This window comes from Anser cygnoides, chromosome 2 (assembly GCF_040182565.1).
Source record: "Anser cygnoides isolate HZ-2024a breed goose chromosome 2, Taihu_goose_T2T_genome, whole genome shotgun sequence".
Taxonomy (NCBI): domain Eukaryota; kingdom Metazoa; phylum Chordata; class Aves; order Anseriformes; family Anatidae; genus Anser; species Anser cygnoides.
Window position 1 is genome coordinate 69,887,205 of NC_089874.1, and position 15,505 is coordinate 69,902,709.

The following is a 15,505-nucleotide window of genomic DNA, read 5'->3' on the forward strand; positions in this document are numbered from 1 at the left end:
GGGGACTGGAAATGCACAAACTTAGTTTAAGATAATCTGGCACCTCATTCACTGAACTCTTTCTGGGTGTCTATGCTAATATTTCTAAATGGCCTTAGCTATTATGGTATTGCTTGTTAGACATCCAGCCTTTTCCCCAAACACCCACAAGCTCATTGAGCATCATCTCTCCCTTAGCTTCTTCTGAAACAAGACAAGAACCAAAGGGAAGTTCACTCAGAAACAGAGAGGAGGCCAAGCAGGTGGTAGAAACATGACCTTTCTCCATGAGGTCAAATAGCTTTATTGTGATTAAACACTACAATACAGTATATATCCATAAAAAACTCTATAGTGTATATAAATTATTCCTTCCATTCAGTATTTTTTTTTCATTTTGTTTTAGTTTTTTTTTTCATTTCCATTACAGCTTTGGTACAATGTGATTTTATTATATTTTTAAATACTTTTAGCTTCACAAACTCAACACAAAGTACAAAACTATTCCGAATCAAGGATATTACAATCTACACAGTGGTGTTCAGTGGTAGGAAAAAATCTTACCTCAATGAATTCATGTCACTAGCTAAGCTATAAAGGCATACCTAGCAGACATGACAAGAATATGCACCATTAACCAGCAAACATTTTTTTTTCAAAATTTATTTTTTTACAGATTTTTTCCAGCAGCAAATCACTTGGGCATAGTCAGTACTTATGTCCTCAACTGATTATTCTGTTGTGTTCCTCTTCATTTGAAGGCCATGAGTTATTTGTCAAATAACGCACCACTATCCTTGTATATCCACTCTAAGCCAGTGTCAGTACTTTACCTGCCACCCTGCATTGTTAATGCTCGCACAGTTTGTCCTGCAGCTGGCAGAAATAACTGGAACGTTATTGGAGGGGCAGTGTGGGGCAATCAACCGTAGATTGTTCTGTGGGGCAGGAGGTATGACATTACAGTAAACAGGCATTCCAGTGGCTGTAAGTGTTCCTTGACCTGATTGATTAGGTAGCATGACTGGTTGTTGATATGATTGTTGTGGCAATCCTTGAGAACCCTGGGTCATTGGCACCTAGACAGACGTAGAGAAATATGTAGAAAAAATAATTAGTAAATAAATTAAAATAAGTTCAGAGTATTCCTATTTTCCTTCTATCTGAATTCAGGTATATGACATGCTCAGAAAAAAATTGTTATTTTCTGCTGCTCAGAACTATTCTAATGGCTGAGGATCTTTTTTTTGACTAGAGATGTGTTAAAAATAAGTCACTGTGCTCCAGGGACTAGTAAGTGGTTCTGTCATGATCTAGCTGAATGTGAATTTCTAAGATCATATTCTTACATTAATAATAACGCAAAACAAATATTCTTATTATACAGAAGACTCAACCCTGGTATATCTAAGGCCATCTAAAAGGTCTAAGCCTTTAACCTGATCGTTAACTTTAAAACACATTTTCCATATAGTAAATCTGAAGACATGAGGAGAAAATCATGGCCGCAAGCAATTCACCAATTTCCATCCGGGTTACTGTGGTGTTTTCAAAGAAGGCGATGGAAAGGAGGAATGGCTGCTCAATCAGTGTAATCTATTGAAAGGAGTTAATATCACTGTTTCTTAACTTTCCAGAGGGACCACACCAGAAACATAAGCACAGACCACCTCATAGGTGGCCTCAAGCTTTTGTCATATTTCACAGAATCCATGTATCAAGTTGGGAAAATACAGACTTTTGGGTAATTTACAGATCCGGTAAAACACAAGCCACTTCCTTCGCTCTCCCCTAACTCCAGTAAAACAAGTATCCCTCTAGCTACAGTTTGTTTTAGGAGACATGGTGAGATCCTCTCTCTTAGGGCACTGGCAAGAAACTTCATGCATGAGTAATTTTTAACTGGAACAGGAAAAGCCTTCAACTTAATTACAGAAAACGGTATCGAACTGTGAAAAAAAAAGTATCGTTTTTTATTTCTTTAATTCATTTTCTTCACAAGAAGTATAATTCCTTCATGCTTTCTGAAGTTTCTCCTGTACTGTAGGCTGCAATAAGTAGTTCATTTAATGTATTCCCAATTCAGAATGAAAATCGGGAGTAGTAAGAATACATAAACAGGAAGCAGAGAAACCAATTTGACTTAGAATGGTATTTATCAGGAGACCTCCTGTCACATGCTGCCCTAATGAAGTAATAAAGACCATTCTGTGATATGAAAACTTAATTCAATTAAGCACTCTCCAAAGAAGAAAAGCAGTCTTTACAGCTTCTAAGTACCTGATAAGACGACATGGCTGGATACTGCACCATCATGCCTTGCACCTGATTTCCCTGTTGATTATTCATCAGGCTCTGGCTTTGGGGAGGCTGCTGCATTCCCACGAGACCCTGGAATCCTTGCTGCTGGTTCGGCAGGACAGGCTGGTAACCTGCAAGAAGAAAGCCACCTTCAAATATGCTGCCCCTTTTACAGCCAAAATTAAAACTGTTCTCACTAATGGCGAATGATCCCAGTGTTTCTCCCCACATTGGTCAAAAAGGTGTTCTATTTCTATGGAAGCACTGATAGAAATAAAAATCTAAGGGGAACAACCGTGTCGTAGGTTGGCAGCCCTGGCAGGCTGATATGAGCAGGCAGCACACCTTCCTCGTGTTCTTCAACCCTGCAGGAAATACCACCTTGAGGGACATTTGACTTCAGTCCATGATTTAAGGCCCTGAACAAAGGCTTCAAGGTATTTCCAGAGGCAAAACCCCCACCAACTTCAAGGACATCAGTATTTGGCCTCACAATTTAACCCATCACTTTTCTTATCTTCAGAGTTGTGCCTCAGAAAGCACCTCCCTCCCTCTTACCTTTCTTGCAACACACCCCCCTAGCATGATGTAAACAAAGATGGCTTGATTTAATCAAGAACAGTATCTATATACACACTGGCTCCTCCTTGCCAGTTTTTATTTATCTATATATGATTAGAACATATTAAGAGTCACATTCTACCCTACTGTTTCACATTTGGCACAAGAGGAACTTGCAAGTGGCTGCACAAGGATGAAAAGCTGATGCTTTGGCTTCAACCTGTTGTTGGCTCTGTGTTCAAAGTCACCACAACATTGCTGGTTTTCTGGCTCCTCTGGGACTAACTGAGAAATGGGCAAAGTCTGTATTATCTGGAGGGCTAAGCCACTAAAGAAGCAGAAAAGTAGATGGGAAACAAAGTGCTGCTCAGCAGCAACGTGATCTGGCCTGAGAAACAGCCTTACAAGATGGAAGTGGGCTGGCTGGGTGAAGCTAATATTTAGAGATGAAGGATTTTGCAGAAAAAAGTTGAAAAGGAAAGGAAGATGTAGAAAGATCCTGTCCTTGAAAAATGCAGCCAGCCACAGTCATTGCAAATACGTGAATAATTCCTCCTTAAGACATTCTCTGTCCTCTAGCATTCGTATATTTCATATGTAGTTATGCAGTGCACTATTAACTTTGTAGTGATGTTCTCAGAATAAGCATATTTCAGGCAAAGGAGAATTATCAGAAGCAACAATGCTGTGTTATTTTTATATAAAAAACGTATGTCACGTCTGCTCAATTTATATTCATTAATACAGTACAAGGTTCAATATACTTCACGAATTGGAAAACATCACCTGCGTATTTCTTCATTATATAAGTAACCAATGTCTCTGTTTCTGCCAGTCTATCCTGAACTGATAGCTCTCCTTCAAAATCTTTTCTGATGCTAGAGAATAGTTGGGTATATCTGAACACTTTTGACATTAAAGATGCCTTTTCCACAGATATGAGATTAACGTCTCCTGTCAACAGAGCAAAACAAAAAAAAAATCCATGAGTGATTAACTTGGCTGGGATATAGCAACAAACATCTCCCAAATGCACCAGATTATTATACATTCAAATTTGTTCTTTTCCTATGCACAAACACAGAGTCAGCATATTTTTTAGTCACAAAAATTACCAACATCAGAGTGCTGTAACTGAGTTTACAGAAGGCTTATACAGCAGTAGTAAAATTGCAAGTCCTCTTCTGCTCCTGTATACCAATTATAGGGAGGGTGGGGGGGGAGAAAGGAAGAAGTAAAGAAATGTAACACTACTATTCTGGTATTCACAAGACTGGAAATTTAAGCAGAAAAGAGTCAACTGACAGTGGAAGCTGCAGAAAATAATTCATTTCATATCACTTATGTTTGTCAACTTAAGTCCAGATATAGCAATGAATGAGGGATTGATGGTGGACTGTGGGATCTTCAGTGATGTGAAGCTGGGGAATGCTACCAAATTTTGGATCTGTGCTCACTGTGCTAGATTGTGATGCACTGGCACAGGGCAGCAAATGGTGCTATGCAGAAGCAGACAGTTGACACCATCAGGGTAAACAAGAGAGAAGCCCGGCTGTCATTGCTCAATGTAATTGCATCACCATTATTTTAATCAGGCTACTGCTGATACTCTGCTGTATGTTCAAACGTACAGCTGTCTCTTCGCCTCAGCTTTCTGTTCCATATTCACCAATATGATACATTTATTGTTCAGGGCAGACATAACTATCAAACAGAAACGAGTTATGAAAATGACTGGGTGTCTACCCTTATGCTGAACATGTAGGCATCACCTCATGGGGGCATTACATTGACTTGCACCTCTGCCCTGTCAAAACGTATGGGTGAAATCTTTCTCTGTATCAGCAGGCAAACACTGCTTAGCAGATAGTACAATCATACTGCATTTCAGGTGCAGGACAGCAAAAAGTGTCAAAAAGGTTTAAGTGCTGAGGTTCACTAGGCTATGGATTATTATTTTAACAATCCCATTACTCTTCAAGGACTTTCTTCTGCCCATAAGGCATGTGCACCCCTCACCCCTGTCCTAACATGCAGAGTCCTGCTTACTCCCTGGGCAATTTGAAGACTTCTTTCCCACTCCCTTTGCAAGAACTTTGCAATGCTTTGACCACACAGTGGGACCTCAATACAAGCAGAGAAAGTGCTTCAGATGTATTCTAACACACTTCCAATATGATTAAATAGGAGCAGAGAGATACTAGTGTAAGAATCTGGCTGCATTGTCTCCTGACTCTTCTTTGCCTTTAGGGGAAGTTGTCACGTCTGTGATTCAGAAGAGGCTACTGTAGTCTCTTGACCATTAGCTCCCTTGAACTGTGGGTGGAAACAGGTAAGTTTAAGGTTACTGCTCTCTTGCAAAGATGGTGGCTGTCATCTGTCCCTCATTTAATACCCTCAGACATTTTTTACAATTAGTACCCTATTAGTACCCTAATACAAAGAATTTATGGATGTCAGACCTTGCTGGAGAACCCCAGATGCAGTTGCTCAAAATCCACTTTCCCCTTCAAGGCTCTACAACTCAAATGAAGCCACTTCTCTGACAGCAAAGTCTGACCCTTTATGATGTTAAATATATGAAGAAAGATGCAAGTTCATGTACTGACCATAACCCAATAATGTACAAAGATACACTCCAATAGTGCAGAGTGGTACAGAATAAGAAAAGGTGAATGAATTCCTTTATCCGCAACAAGCTCTACAAGAAGCAAGAGGAAAAAGCTGTCGAAAAAACAACAACAAAAAAAGTTGCCCAAGTCTTTTACGCTAGATGGCTTCTGTTTCAGCACAAAAGCAAGCAGCAAGAACTGGCAGTCTATGTGGCAATCCATTTGTACAAGAATTTGTTAATATCAGAAACCATCTGCTTTGAATTTTCCACCTCCACAGCCAAAACTATGCAACTTTGACTCTGCATGCCACATAACATTTGAAACAGATCCTTCAGTGTTTACTGTATGTTGATGTCTTCATGTTTTTGCACACTGTCCAGGGAAAGAATGAAGATGGGTGAACTGAGACTCCTCATAACTGATAGCCTTGATATATCAAGCTTTCAGCAATGCTTATGAAACTGTATCATTCTAGCAAACTTTTTTTTTCCCTCCAAGGGCACAGACTATCAGAGAGTGCTATTTTCCCAACACTATTTTGTACACACAGCAGTTTCAATCCTGAACTCAGCTCTGCCATGCTTTTGACATGCTATTTATTTTTCAATGAAATGAAAATAATAGTGTTCTCAAAAGGCTTGGGAATTGACTGCAGTGCATACAAAGCCATCCATCACTGGGCAGAGATGGATATTTTGGAGCTACACAGGTGTCAGGAAACAAGTGAAAACAGGAAGTGGCACCATTCTGCAGCAATAGTTTTCTTCATAGTTGCTCTTTGGTTATTAGCTTTCTTACTACATAAAGTGTAATCCTTAAAAGTTTCTTTGTTGTCCCCTGAGAACATACATATTTTCTAATGGCAGTAACACATCAGATGAACCATCCTATTACTGCAAGCTCCAGGGCCTCTTTACTGCAATTATATCATCCTGCTCTATGTTATCTCTGCTACAAAGGAAGATTTTTTTTTAAATCAGGGCAAACATAAGAGACATTGTTAAACAAGCAGAGGAACAAATTGTGCACAGAATTTCAATGAATGCCTCAGAGGAAAAATGAGCCTTGGATCGCAATCTAAATGGAAGAGGCTGTCATAACATCAAGGTAATTCTCTGAACCTTTATAGTTTGCATTACCATGCTGACAGTCAGCTACCTTAAACATCCCAGAGGGAAAAACACTACATGAAACACCCACAAATGTTTTAATTTCTTAATGAGGCTGTGGAGCTTAAAAGATAAAACACAGTGGTCTTGGGTCCAGTAACGTCACTCAGAGCTGTAACTAAGGCAGGCGCATTGATCTGCTGGCCTCAGCACATGCCCTTCATGAACAGCACATCCATGCTTGCAGGGACTGTTCCATTGCTCATTTTAGATTTGAAGCATATATTAGCAAGATAGCTTTGTAGTAGGCTTTTTACCTGGAGTGCTGACACACAATCAGCACTTGGGATGATGAGAATTTGGTCTGGCACGACTTCCTGAACCACAAATATTACTCTGCCCTCAGCACTTGCATCTAACAGGTTCTTTGCATCTAAGCTCATCCGATGCAATCACATAAATTTACAGAGGTTTTAATGTGAAGTGATTTGAAGGCTAATATTCTCCCTTTAGTGTAGTTCTATGAGAAGCCAAACTGTGGTCACCTGCAAACTTGGGACACGACCAAAATGCACATTTTCACAACACACTGCAGCAGCATGGCAACCTGAGACCAAAAGAAATTCAAAAGACAGACCTCAGCAGGGCTAACGGGGCTGGATGCAATGCTGCACAAATCTGGCTGTACTCCTGCCCGCTCCACAAGTACTGCAGTGCCTTTCTCAACCCAGCACCTCTGCCCTATGTCTCCTACTGTGGCACAGATCCTGCAGAAGGGTAACCCAGTCCCAAGTGCTGCACTTGCCACAGGTGCTCACATCCACAAAAGACTCCCCAAAACTGGGAGAAGAGAGTGAGAAAACTGATCTGAGATCAGAAAGTGCACCTCTTCCTGTGAGACCTGATGAACTCATTCCACTCCATTCATTCAAAAGATGAAAAGGTAGCTGCTGGTAGGTGGTTCCTGAACAGAGTGAAGAAAAAGTTACATAGTTGGAAGATAAACTTAGAATCATCCAGATTAGAAATAAAGTGTAAAGTTTCACCAGAGTCTATAATTAGCAAGGGGGCATTTTACCTAGAGATGAAGAAGCACACTTGCTATCACCTGAAATCTCCAAAATGAGGTTAGACAGCTTGCTAGAAGATATTCATCAGCTTAATAAGAACTTCTGGGAATAAAGGTGTGATCAGAGCGTGCTCTGTGTCCAGTATTATTCAGAACAGTGAATTACATGATCCAGGCTTGAAATACTTATGAAAAATGTTAGACAGTTAGCTCTTAGTAATTTTCTAGTCTTCCAGTGAAAAGCACTAAGTATCCATGTGTGAGAGTGGTTCCTCTTCCCAGTCTCTCCTTCCTTTGATCACGTACTGGCATTGACACCAGGTTGACTCCACCTGCAGAGAACTCAGCTGGTGGCTACCTAAGGGCTATTTCTGGGGTATTTTAGGTTGTTTCACCCCACTGGAGAAACAATCACTAAGTTTTGCAAGCTGCAGAATCTGATTGATATCAACTTCCACAATTTTGCCAGTCTGTTTTCCCTTACTTTTTAAAATAAGGTATGGGTGGGATGTAGTTTTTGCCTTATAATCACAGAAGCTTAGAATACCTGTGAGAAGTTACCTGTCAAAGAAAAAATGTCTTCATAAAACTACAATTCCATCATGCACGCATCAGTAAATTTGGTAAAGTTTTTGGCAACTCACTTATTTGCCAAAAGTTCTGAGTTGGTCCATCCCAAAGTACTTGCAAAGCTGAAAGGAAGAAAAAAATGAAGCAAGCAGTTCGGCAAGATCAAACACTCTGTCTTGGCACAAAGAACCCTTTGATTCTCAAACAGTCCCTAAGAGTTACCTGTAAAATATGAGGGAAGAAGGTCAGGCTGGGGAAGCAGGCTCAGTTCTGCACAGACTTACATTCAGACCAGTTGGCCAAGCCGTGGGAGGTGGATGCTCAAATCCTTTCCCAGCACAAGTGAAAGCTGGAATTTGAGGCAAGGGATTTCTATCAGTCAGAACAAAGCCCCCTGTGCTATGGGGGGGTCTGTCAGTACCTCCTGCTGACACTCTTTGTCTCACATCTGGATTGCAACCAGATGTTTCACCTCCCACACGAACATTGTAATGACCAGCTACAAAATCTCCCCATATGCCGCTGGCTCTAGAGAAGCATTGAGCTCAGGCTGGCTTTTCATGTCTGCACGTTATACATTAGATTTGGGTGGCTGCTGAGGAAGTCTTCCCCCCACCCCAAATTATTCAGTTTGTCATCAGTTGACCAGTTTCACACACACAGTAGACTGGAAGTCTCACTGAAAACACTGCTATAAAATTAAGCTGAATTTGTTTTCAGCCTCACCACCCCTAAGTGTCTGCAGTTTGGAAGACTCCCACAGAAGACATGTTAATTAATTTCTCCCTGCTGGTGTGTTATTTTCTATACAAGTCTGAAGATTTAAACTGCTTCTTGTGCAGCTGGAATCCAAAACACTTTGTAAGCAATTTTGTCGCTCAAGCTTGGATCTGAAACATGCTGTAAACCAAATCTGCTGCAGTTGATCAATCCACCCCTACTGTGTCTGCTTTCTCTCTGCACTACACATAAAAATGTCTTAACTTAGTAAGATATTTGGGCTTTGCTCCCCCTGAAGACATCTCAAATAATTTATGGGTATAAACTGGATACCACATGAGCTGAAAGAACAAATACATAGTAGCTTAATGCTAAAAATCTGTCCTCTTCCCCTGAAAACTTAAGACCATACAATTATTTCATTTTCACACATACACAAAGGAAAAACAAGAACACCTATGCCTGAAATAAAGGAGTCTTAAGCTAACTTGGAGGTGCAAGTTGGCTTAAAACACACAAAAAAGCACCTGTACCAATAACTACAGCAGCACATGCTCCTCTCCCCACACCACCCGCTGCACTCTGCAGGCACAGAGCTTCTGCACCAGCAGAAGCCTTCTCAAGTGAGTGACTTACAGTTTTGGCTGCTCTTGTTTAAGGCAAAAGCACTTCCCACTCCAGCAGCATAGCTTGCAAGGGAAAGCACATGGTATTATGCTAGTTTTGTTTTCAAAATTGAAAACTAATCACATTGATTCTTTCAAGTTGTGCAAGATCAAAACAATTTTTAGCTAATGGCACTCCAGTTACATTCATCGAAAACACAACAGGATAAATATTCCTAATCTGATTAGAATGACAGTGACTTGTATAATTCTCTACAGAGCTAGGGTTATAAAACTGCAGGATTTTGAATTTACTTTCTTAGAATATAATTGCTGCCAGAATTGTAGCTCCCTTGTTCCTAAATTAGCCGTAGCTTTGCTAAGAGTACATTCATGCTTCCTGAAGCTGGTACCAGATTAACACCCACATTGTTGGCAGACCCACAGAGAAAGGACCATATCTAGCTGCATTAGGGAGATTAGAAAGATGTATGCATCAGAGATATAAGACAGCAAGACTTTATTATCACAAGAGAAGGAAGAAAAATAGTGGTGCTAAGACAGCTTGTTCCCCCTGCTCTTCCTCTCTCTGGCTTAAAAAGTTCTCTGTTCTACAAAATCAACAGTGCAAAACAAGATATTTAAACTGTTCCATCTTCAGAAAAAGAAATCAAATTTAGAAATCGGCTGCAATTTTGCATTATTTCAGAACAACCCATTTGTTGGACTTGGTTAAAACTGCAGATGAAAATACCCAGCCACAAAAGAAAATATTTTGTGTGTAATGGCTCTGAAAATCCCCCCTATGCCTAGTCACATCCCACTGCTAGAGCAAGGACTGCCTTATCTAGCTGAACTGTCCATCCTTGAAGAGGATACTCTTCATGTATTCTTCTTCAAAGTCTATTTGAAATCCTGGTTCTACTTGCTTTGGAACCTCAGAACCTGTAAGAAACCCAAAGCACAGAGCATCCAAAGCATGGTTTCATGTGCTACTCTGGACACCACAGCCAAACAGGGGAACTTCCCAGCTGCTAACAAAACCCCAAAATCAGGGGAATAATGCATCCCATAGTTAAGCAAACACTCCCAGTTCAAGCAATTTGCAAGATCAGGGCCTCACAAGTCTATTTTTAACTCTGCTTGACCCATGTAAACTCGAATGTGCTACATTTATACCAAAACTAGGAGAGATTGGTTTGTGCAGAGATTTTTCTTCAAGAATAGTAAGGGTATAAAATCAATAGGCCCATCTTAGTGGCAGAAAGCCTCCTGTTATTGCCGTCTGGGTTATATCAATGTGAGATGATGAAAGTTAGCACTGCACATCACATGATATTTAGAGCTTCTTATATGTCAGCACAAAAGAAACGTCCACAACATTTTCTTTTACCCTTTTTCTATGAAACCAAATTCTAACTGCTGGAGACAAGGGAAAGCATCAACTTTTAAAACCTATTTATATGCATGCTCACTGTCCCATGGAGGAAAAAGTGTTTTCACAAAGATCACTGAACTGTTATTTAGACCCTTCTCCTCTCATCATCCAAGCAACTAACGTCAGGGCTAACTTGCAAATCACGGATATAATGAAAGGAGTTTTATGAATCACTTGGAGATGCACAGTTGCCCATCAGTTACTTTTCCACGTCTAAAAAATTTAAAACCCCGTGACCTTGCTACCATGTCATAAAGCCCAGACAAATAAGAGAGAGGATTAAATACTGTCATTATATACCTAATGCAATCACAGACTGTAACATCTTCTGAGACTAAAATTTTAATTAAGGCAGGCTGGCATTTCCACACCCCCACGACCCCCAAATCAGTGTTCCAGGGGAACAGCAGGTAAGGTCAAACAAAAAGCTTATGTGATAAAATTGCTTGAGAGCACTCCTAGGAGACCTGGCATTATTAACAAGAACATCAAGAAGGGCACAGTTGAACAGTTCAAATATAAATGGCTGTATTCATTTTGCTTTTCACGATCAACTGAAGAACCTGAGAGAGCTGTTTTTTGACTAGAAATATATATTAATAGGCATCAAAATGAGCTTGAATAGATATAAATATAGATTTAAGGTTGGGGAAACATGTTAATTCTGTTTAAAATCTGGATCTATTCTTTTGATTCTCTACACAAAGGATTTCTAAATTATAGATCTTTAAGCACAACATGCTACTGCTAAGTGGCTTGATGCGGAAAATAAACCTGTTCTTGCTGAGAACCTAACATCATGTTATTACATGACCCTTTAATCACTTATTTTATTCTCTTTTCAATGTACTTTTCTTTCATGTTTGAAACCCTTTAGCACTGCTCCTGTTTTTTTTTTCAAAAATTATTAAAAAAATATTTTCTCTTCTCCTTGAAGATAAATGAATGTACACCTCTATCAGACATGGTATGTACCTCAAAGCTTCTGTAAGACTCAGAAATTCTATTTTTAAGACAAAATCCTTTTATCTCACTTCAGTAAAAATATAGAGGGAACAGCCAGCTGCAAGCCAAAATAATTGCAACACAATAATGCAGGGCTCCATTACAGCAGCATAATTCCGGTTAATCAGCTGATCCAGGATCTTGGCACTTACCCAGAGCCTGGAGCCTGACCTAAATGCATTAACCCAGACAAAGCATGTGCAGCTGTTTTGGTAATCTGAGGCTTCTGAATTTTATAGGAGACCAAAAAAAAAAAAAAAAAAAGTCACTTATCCAGCAAATGACACAGGTGATATATAGAGAGGAGGAAAACATTTTATGCTGTTTAACTAAGCTAATCCACTGAGTCGCATGAACAGACTCAACAGCCTTTGGGAGATGGGCTTTGGAAAGAGCTTTCCTTTGGCCAGCACAATGAGCAAGGGTTTACCCTGGAGCAGCGTAGATGCCCAAAGCCTGCAGGGAGGGAGGTTACTGCAGGACCAGGAAAACATCATTTTGAGAGGTGTGAAGCCAAGCCATTGAAGGAATGTGCTATGGTCTGCTACTCAGTGCTAGTGACATCAAGGAGGTCCTGGAGGGCCCTATGGAAAAGCCAGGTTCAATTCCTCTGCCCTCAGCCCCTGCATGCCAATCCTGCTGACATTAATGAGAGCTAACAGGCTCACGGGCAGGCCAATACATCTTTGTAGAGACTTCCTGGGTTTCTCTTAAGAGCTTTGATGCTTAAAAAACATGCAAGTTTAGTCACAGCCATTACTGTGGCCATAAGTTGCTATACAGATGCAGTCTGTTGCACTTCCTCCTTACAGGATTTTTCAATAGCTAATTTACAACATAAGCGCAATTAAGAGCTAATATACAACTAACACCAATGTAAAAGCCCATTAACATTTAATAGCCACATTTCTTTAATATATGACATGCTGTAAGTCTTAACTCACACTAGAAAGTGTCACCTAGAGAGATGGCCTTGCCAGCAATGCATTACAGAGGGTCTTCATGTAAAATAACTACAGAACACTGTATTCAGGATTTTGCTGAATTCAGAGACACTGATTATAACATTATTAATATAAGTGTTCATATATTCTTGCAGAAAAGCTAAACTTACCTTGAAGCTAAGATTTAAAGTGAACTAGAAGGAAATTAAGTATATAATTAACTATTTTACCATTATTATTTTCTGAAAAAAGAACCAGTACAATAGCTGTGACTAAAAACTGCAAGAAAAAAACTGATCTTTTCTCAACTCTCTACCCAGAAATCTGTATCCTGCAGACTTGCAAAATGTAACCTTTGTTATAAATTTTTCAATTACAATTTTCACATGTGGGTATTTTTCATGTGAAATGGTAACTTCCTTTAGTTCAGGGCAGGAATATAAACACTGTATCTGGTACGACCTTACACTTGGCCCTTATAAAAACATTCAAGCCCTTATAAAAAAACAAACAAACAAAAAAAAACACTGGCACCAACTTAACTCTTGGTATATACATACACATATCTACATACACACATATATTTATCTATTTCCAGCCAAAACCATCTACAGATGTGATTGACAGTGTTCAAGATATAGGAAGATAACAATAAATGTCCGAGTCACAAACCATCAGCTGGGTGAGGGGAATTGCTGCTCTCTGTGCTGTTGCAAACCAAAGCAGGAGGTGTTTAAGCCTCTGCATATACAGCGGGGCTGCAGGCACTATATACAGTCAGTGCAGCTCATGAGATTAACAGTACCCTGTGTAACAAACCCTTTATATATGCGTCTGTCTTTGCCTTCTGATATATAAAGCAGTTCCTGGCCATATTCTAAATACTATTTGCAAATGCCTACCCATTGCTTTTGTTAGTAAACATTAAGAACTTTGTGCAATGGGACATCTAGCCACCCAAACAATGTGAGGTGAGTTCCCAAATACAAAAGCAGCAGGATCAGATTTGAAAAAAGGTCTAATGCATCCATGCAAGCTGTGAGCCCACAGATTCACTGAATTTCAGCAGGTTTATCCCTGCATTACATCAGTTTGATTTTCTGGATTGCCCCCAAATAAGTATCAGTTGGCCTAATCAAACTGTTGATTTTCCATGATCTATAACTTAGCTCTCAGTATTGCTGGAATATCTACACGTATAAGCCCATGGTGAACCTCCACCATGCCAGCCATTGTGCAAACTTCAAGGTATAGCTGTAGTCCCTGCACTGAAGATTGTGCGTTTCTGAATAGACACGACAGATGGAGACTGAAAAATGAATGCCCAGGAGAATAAATTTGCCCAGAGAAAAACTGCAAGCCTCAGGCAGAACTGCATAAAACTCTCCAGGAAAATGCGCAAAAACTAAAAATATCTGTGTGCACTGCATTAGAAAGCATAGCTGCTTAAAGCCGCATCCCAAGCCTGGGCAGGATGCCACTCACCAGTGGTCATGGAGATGAATGTCCATGTCATCGTGTTGCTTCTGCCACTTTGCTTTCACATAGCTTCAGGTACAGACTCCTGCCTACAGCCTGTGTGCTGGAGAAAGTCTGCAGCATACTGGTGATGCACAGCTTACCATACTGTGCTGTGTTTTATTGAGGTCTGACCTGGATGAGGCACTGCTAACACCCTAAATGCTCCCTAAGAGTCTATGCTTTCACCCTCACAAGCTGGGCATTGCAGCTCAACTTCAAGGGAAGCTTTCATAAACCTTTCATATTAGGAGCACTCACCTGTAATATGGTGATTACACTGGCCCCTATACAGCAGAGCCCTTAAACATTTGCTTAACTTGTAAGCATGTGAGCGGATTTCTTGATTTCAGAGCCATGATTTACAGGCTTAAGAACACTTCTGGACTGAGGCCAGGGAACTCAGCTCCTTGAAGGAGGAAACTTCCAATGAGAGAGATACCAAAGTGTTTATTAACATTGTATTAGTAGCATCTTTTAAAAGGCTGCTGAGAAACTTGACCAGGTGGGTAACAATCAAAGGAAAAAGAAGTCCCATTCCAAAAAAATCCGGTTCTACAAGATAAGAAATCAAATAATTTCTCAACTCTCCCTTTGCACAGCCACTACTTAATCCAGAAGCTAAAAGGCAGGGGAAGATGAGACTGAGCCTGTATCCATGTGGCCCTGTGAACATATATGCACATATATGAAAGTGCCATTAGAATAAGCATTAGCTATGTACTAAGAGATATCGGCAAAAAATAAAATAAATTGCATCTAGGGAGGAGTCTACCAGGCATATAGGAACATGCACAGTGATCCCAGTCGTCCATACCTTGCAAGCAAACCCCTCTAGTTTACTAGTAGATCTAAGTCCATTTTTCCTGTTTTTCCTGCTTAATTCAAAAGAGCTCATAAGCAGATTGGGTCAGGGATTTTCTAATAAAGCAAGTGTTATCATTAAGACCCTCCATTTCCATTGTCCTCTTTACCCCTTGAAGTACAAGATAAAGTACATGTGCGTGTCTTCTATCACTCTTCTATGCATCAAGTCAATTCTGTATCACTGTGTAAATGTAAACACCTATT

At 40.0% G+C, this 15,505-nt stretch overlaps 1 protein-coding gene across 33 annotated transcripts in view; it reads right to left on the reverse strand.

The window, feature by feature from the left end:
- Positions 1–246: 246 nt before the first annotated feature.
- The window catches only part of ARPP21 (cAMP regulated phosphoprotein 21), a 202,625-nt gene continuing 187,366 nt past the window's right edge, over positions 247–15,505 (reverse strand). For 23 of the 33 annotated variants that reach the window (XM_066992407.1, XM_066992411.1, XM_066992413.1 and 20 more), the window contains 4 exons: positions 8,279–8,326; positions 3,628–3,795; positions 2,260–2,411; positions 247–1,058 (listed from right to left, as the gene is read on the reverse strand). In XM_066992407.1, the coding sequence (XP_066848508.1) occupies positions 801–1,058; positions 2,260–2,411; positions 3,628–3,795; positions 8,279–8,326 (626 nt within the window). In that variant the 3' untranslated portion in view covers positions 247–800. The remainder of the gene's footprint in view (positions 1,059–2,259; positions 2,412–3,627; positions 3,796–8,278; positions 8,327–15,505) is intronic. The other 10 variants (XM_048052192.2, XM_048052193.2, XM_048052191.2 and 7 more) reach the window with 3 other exon arrangements.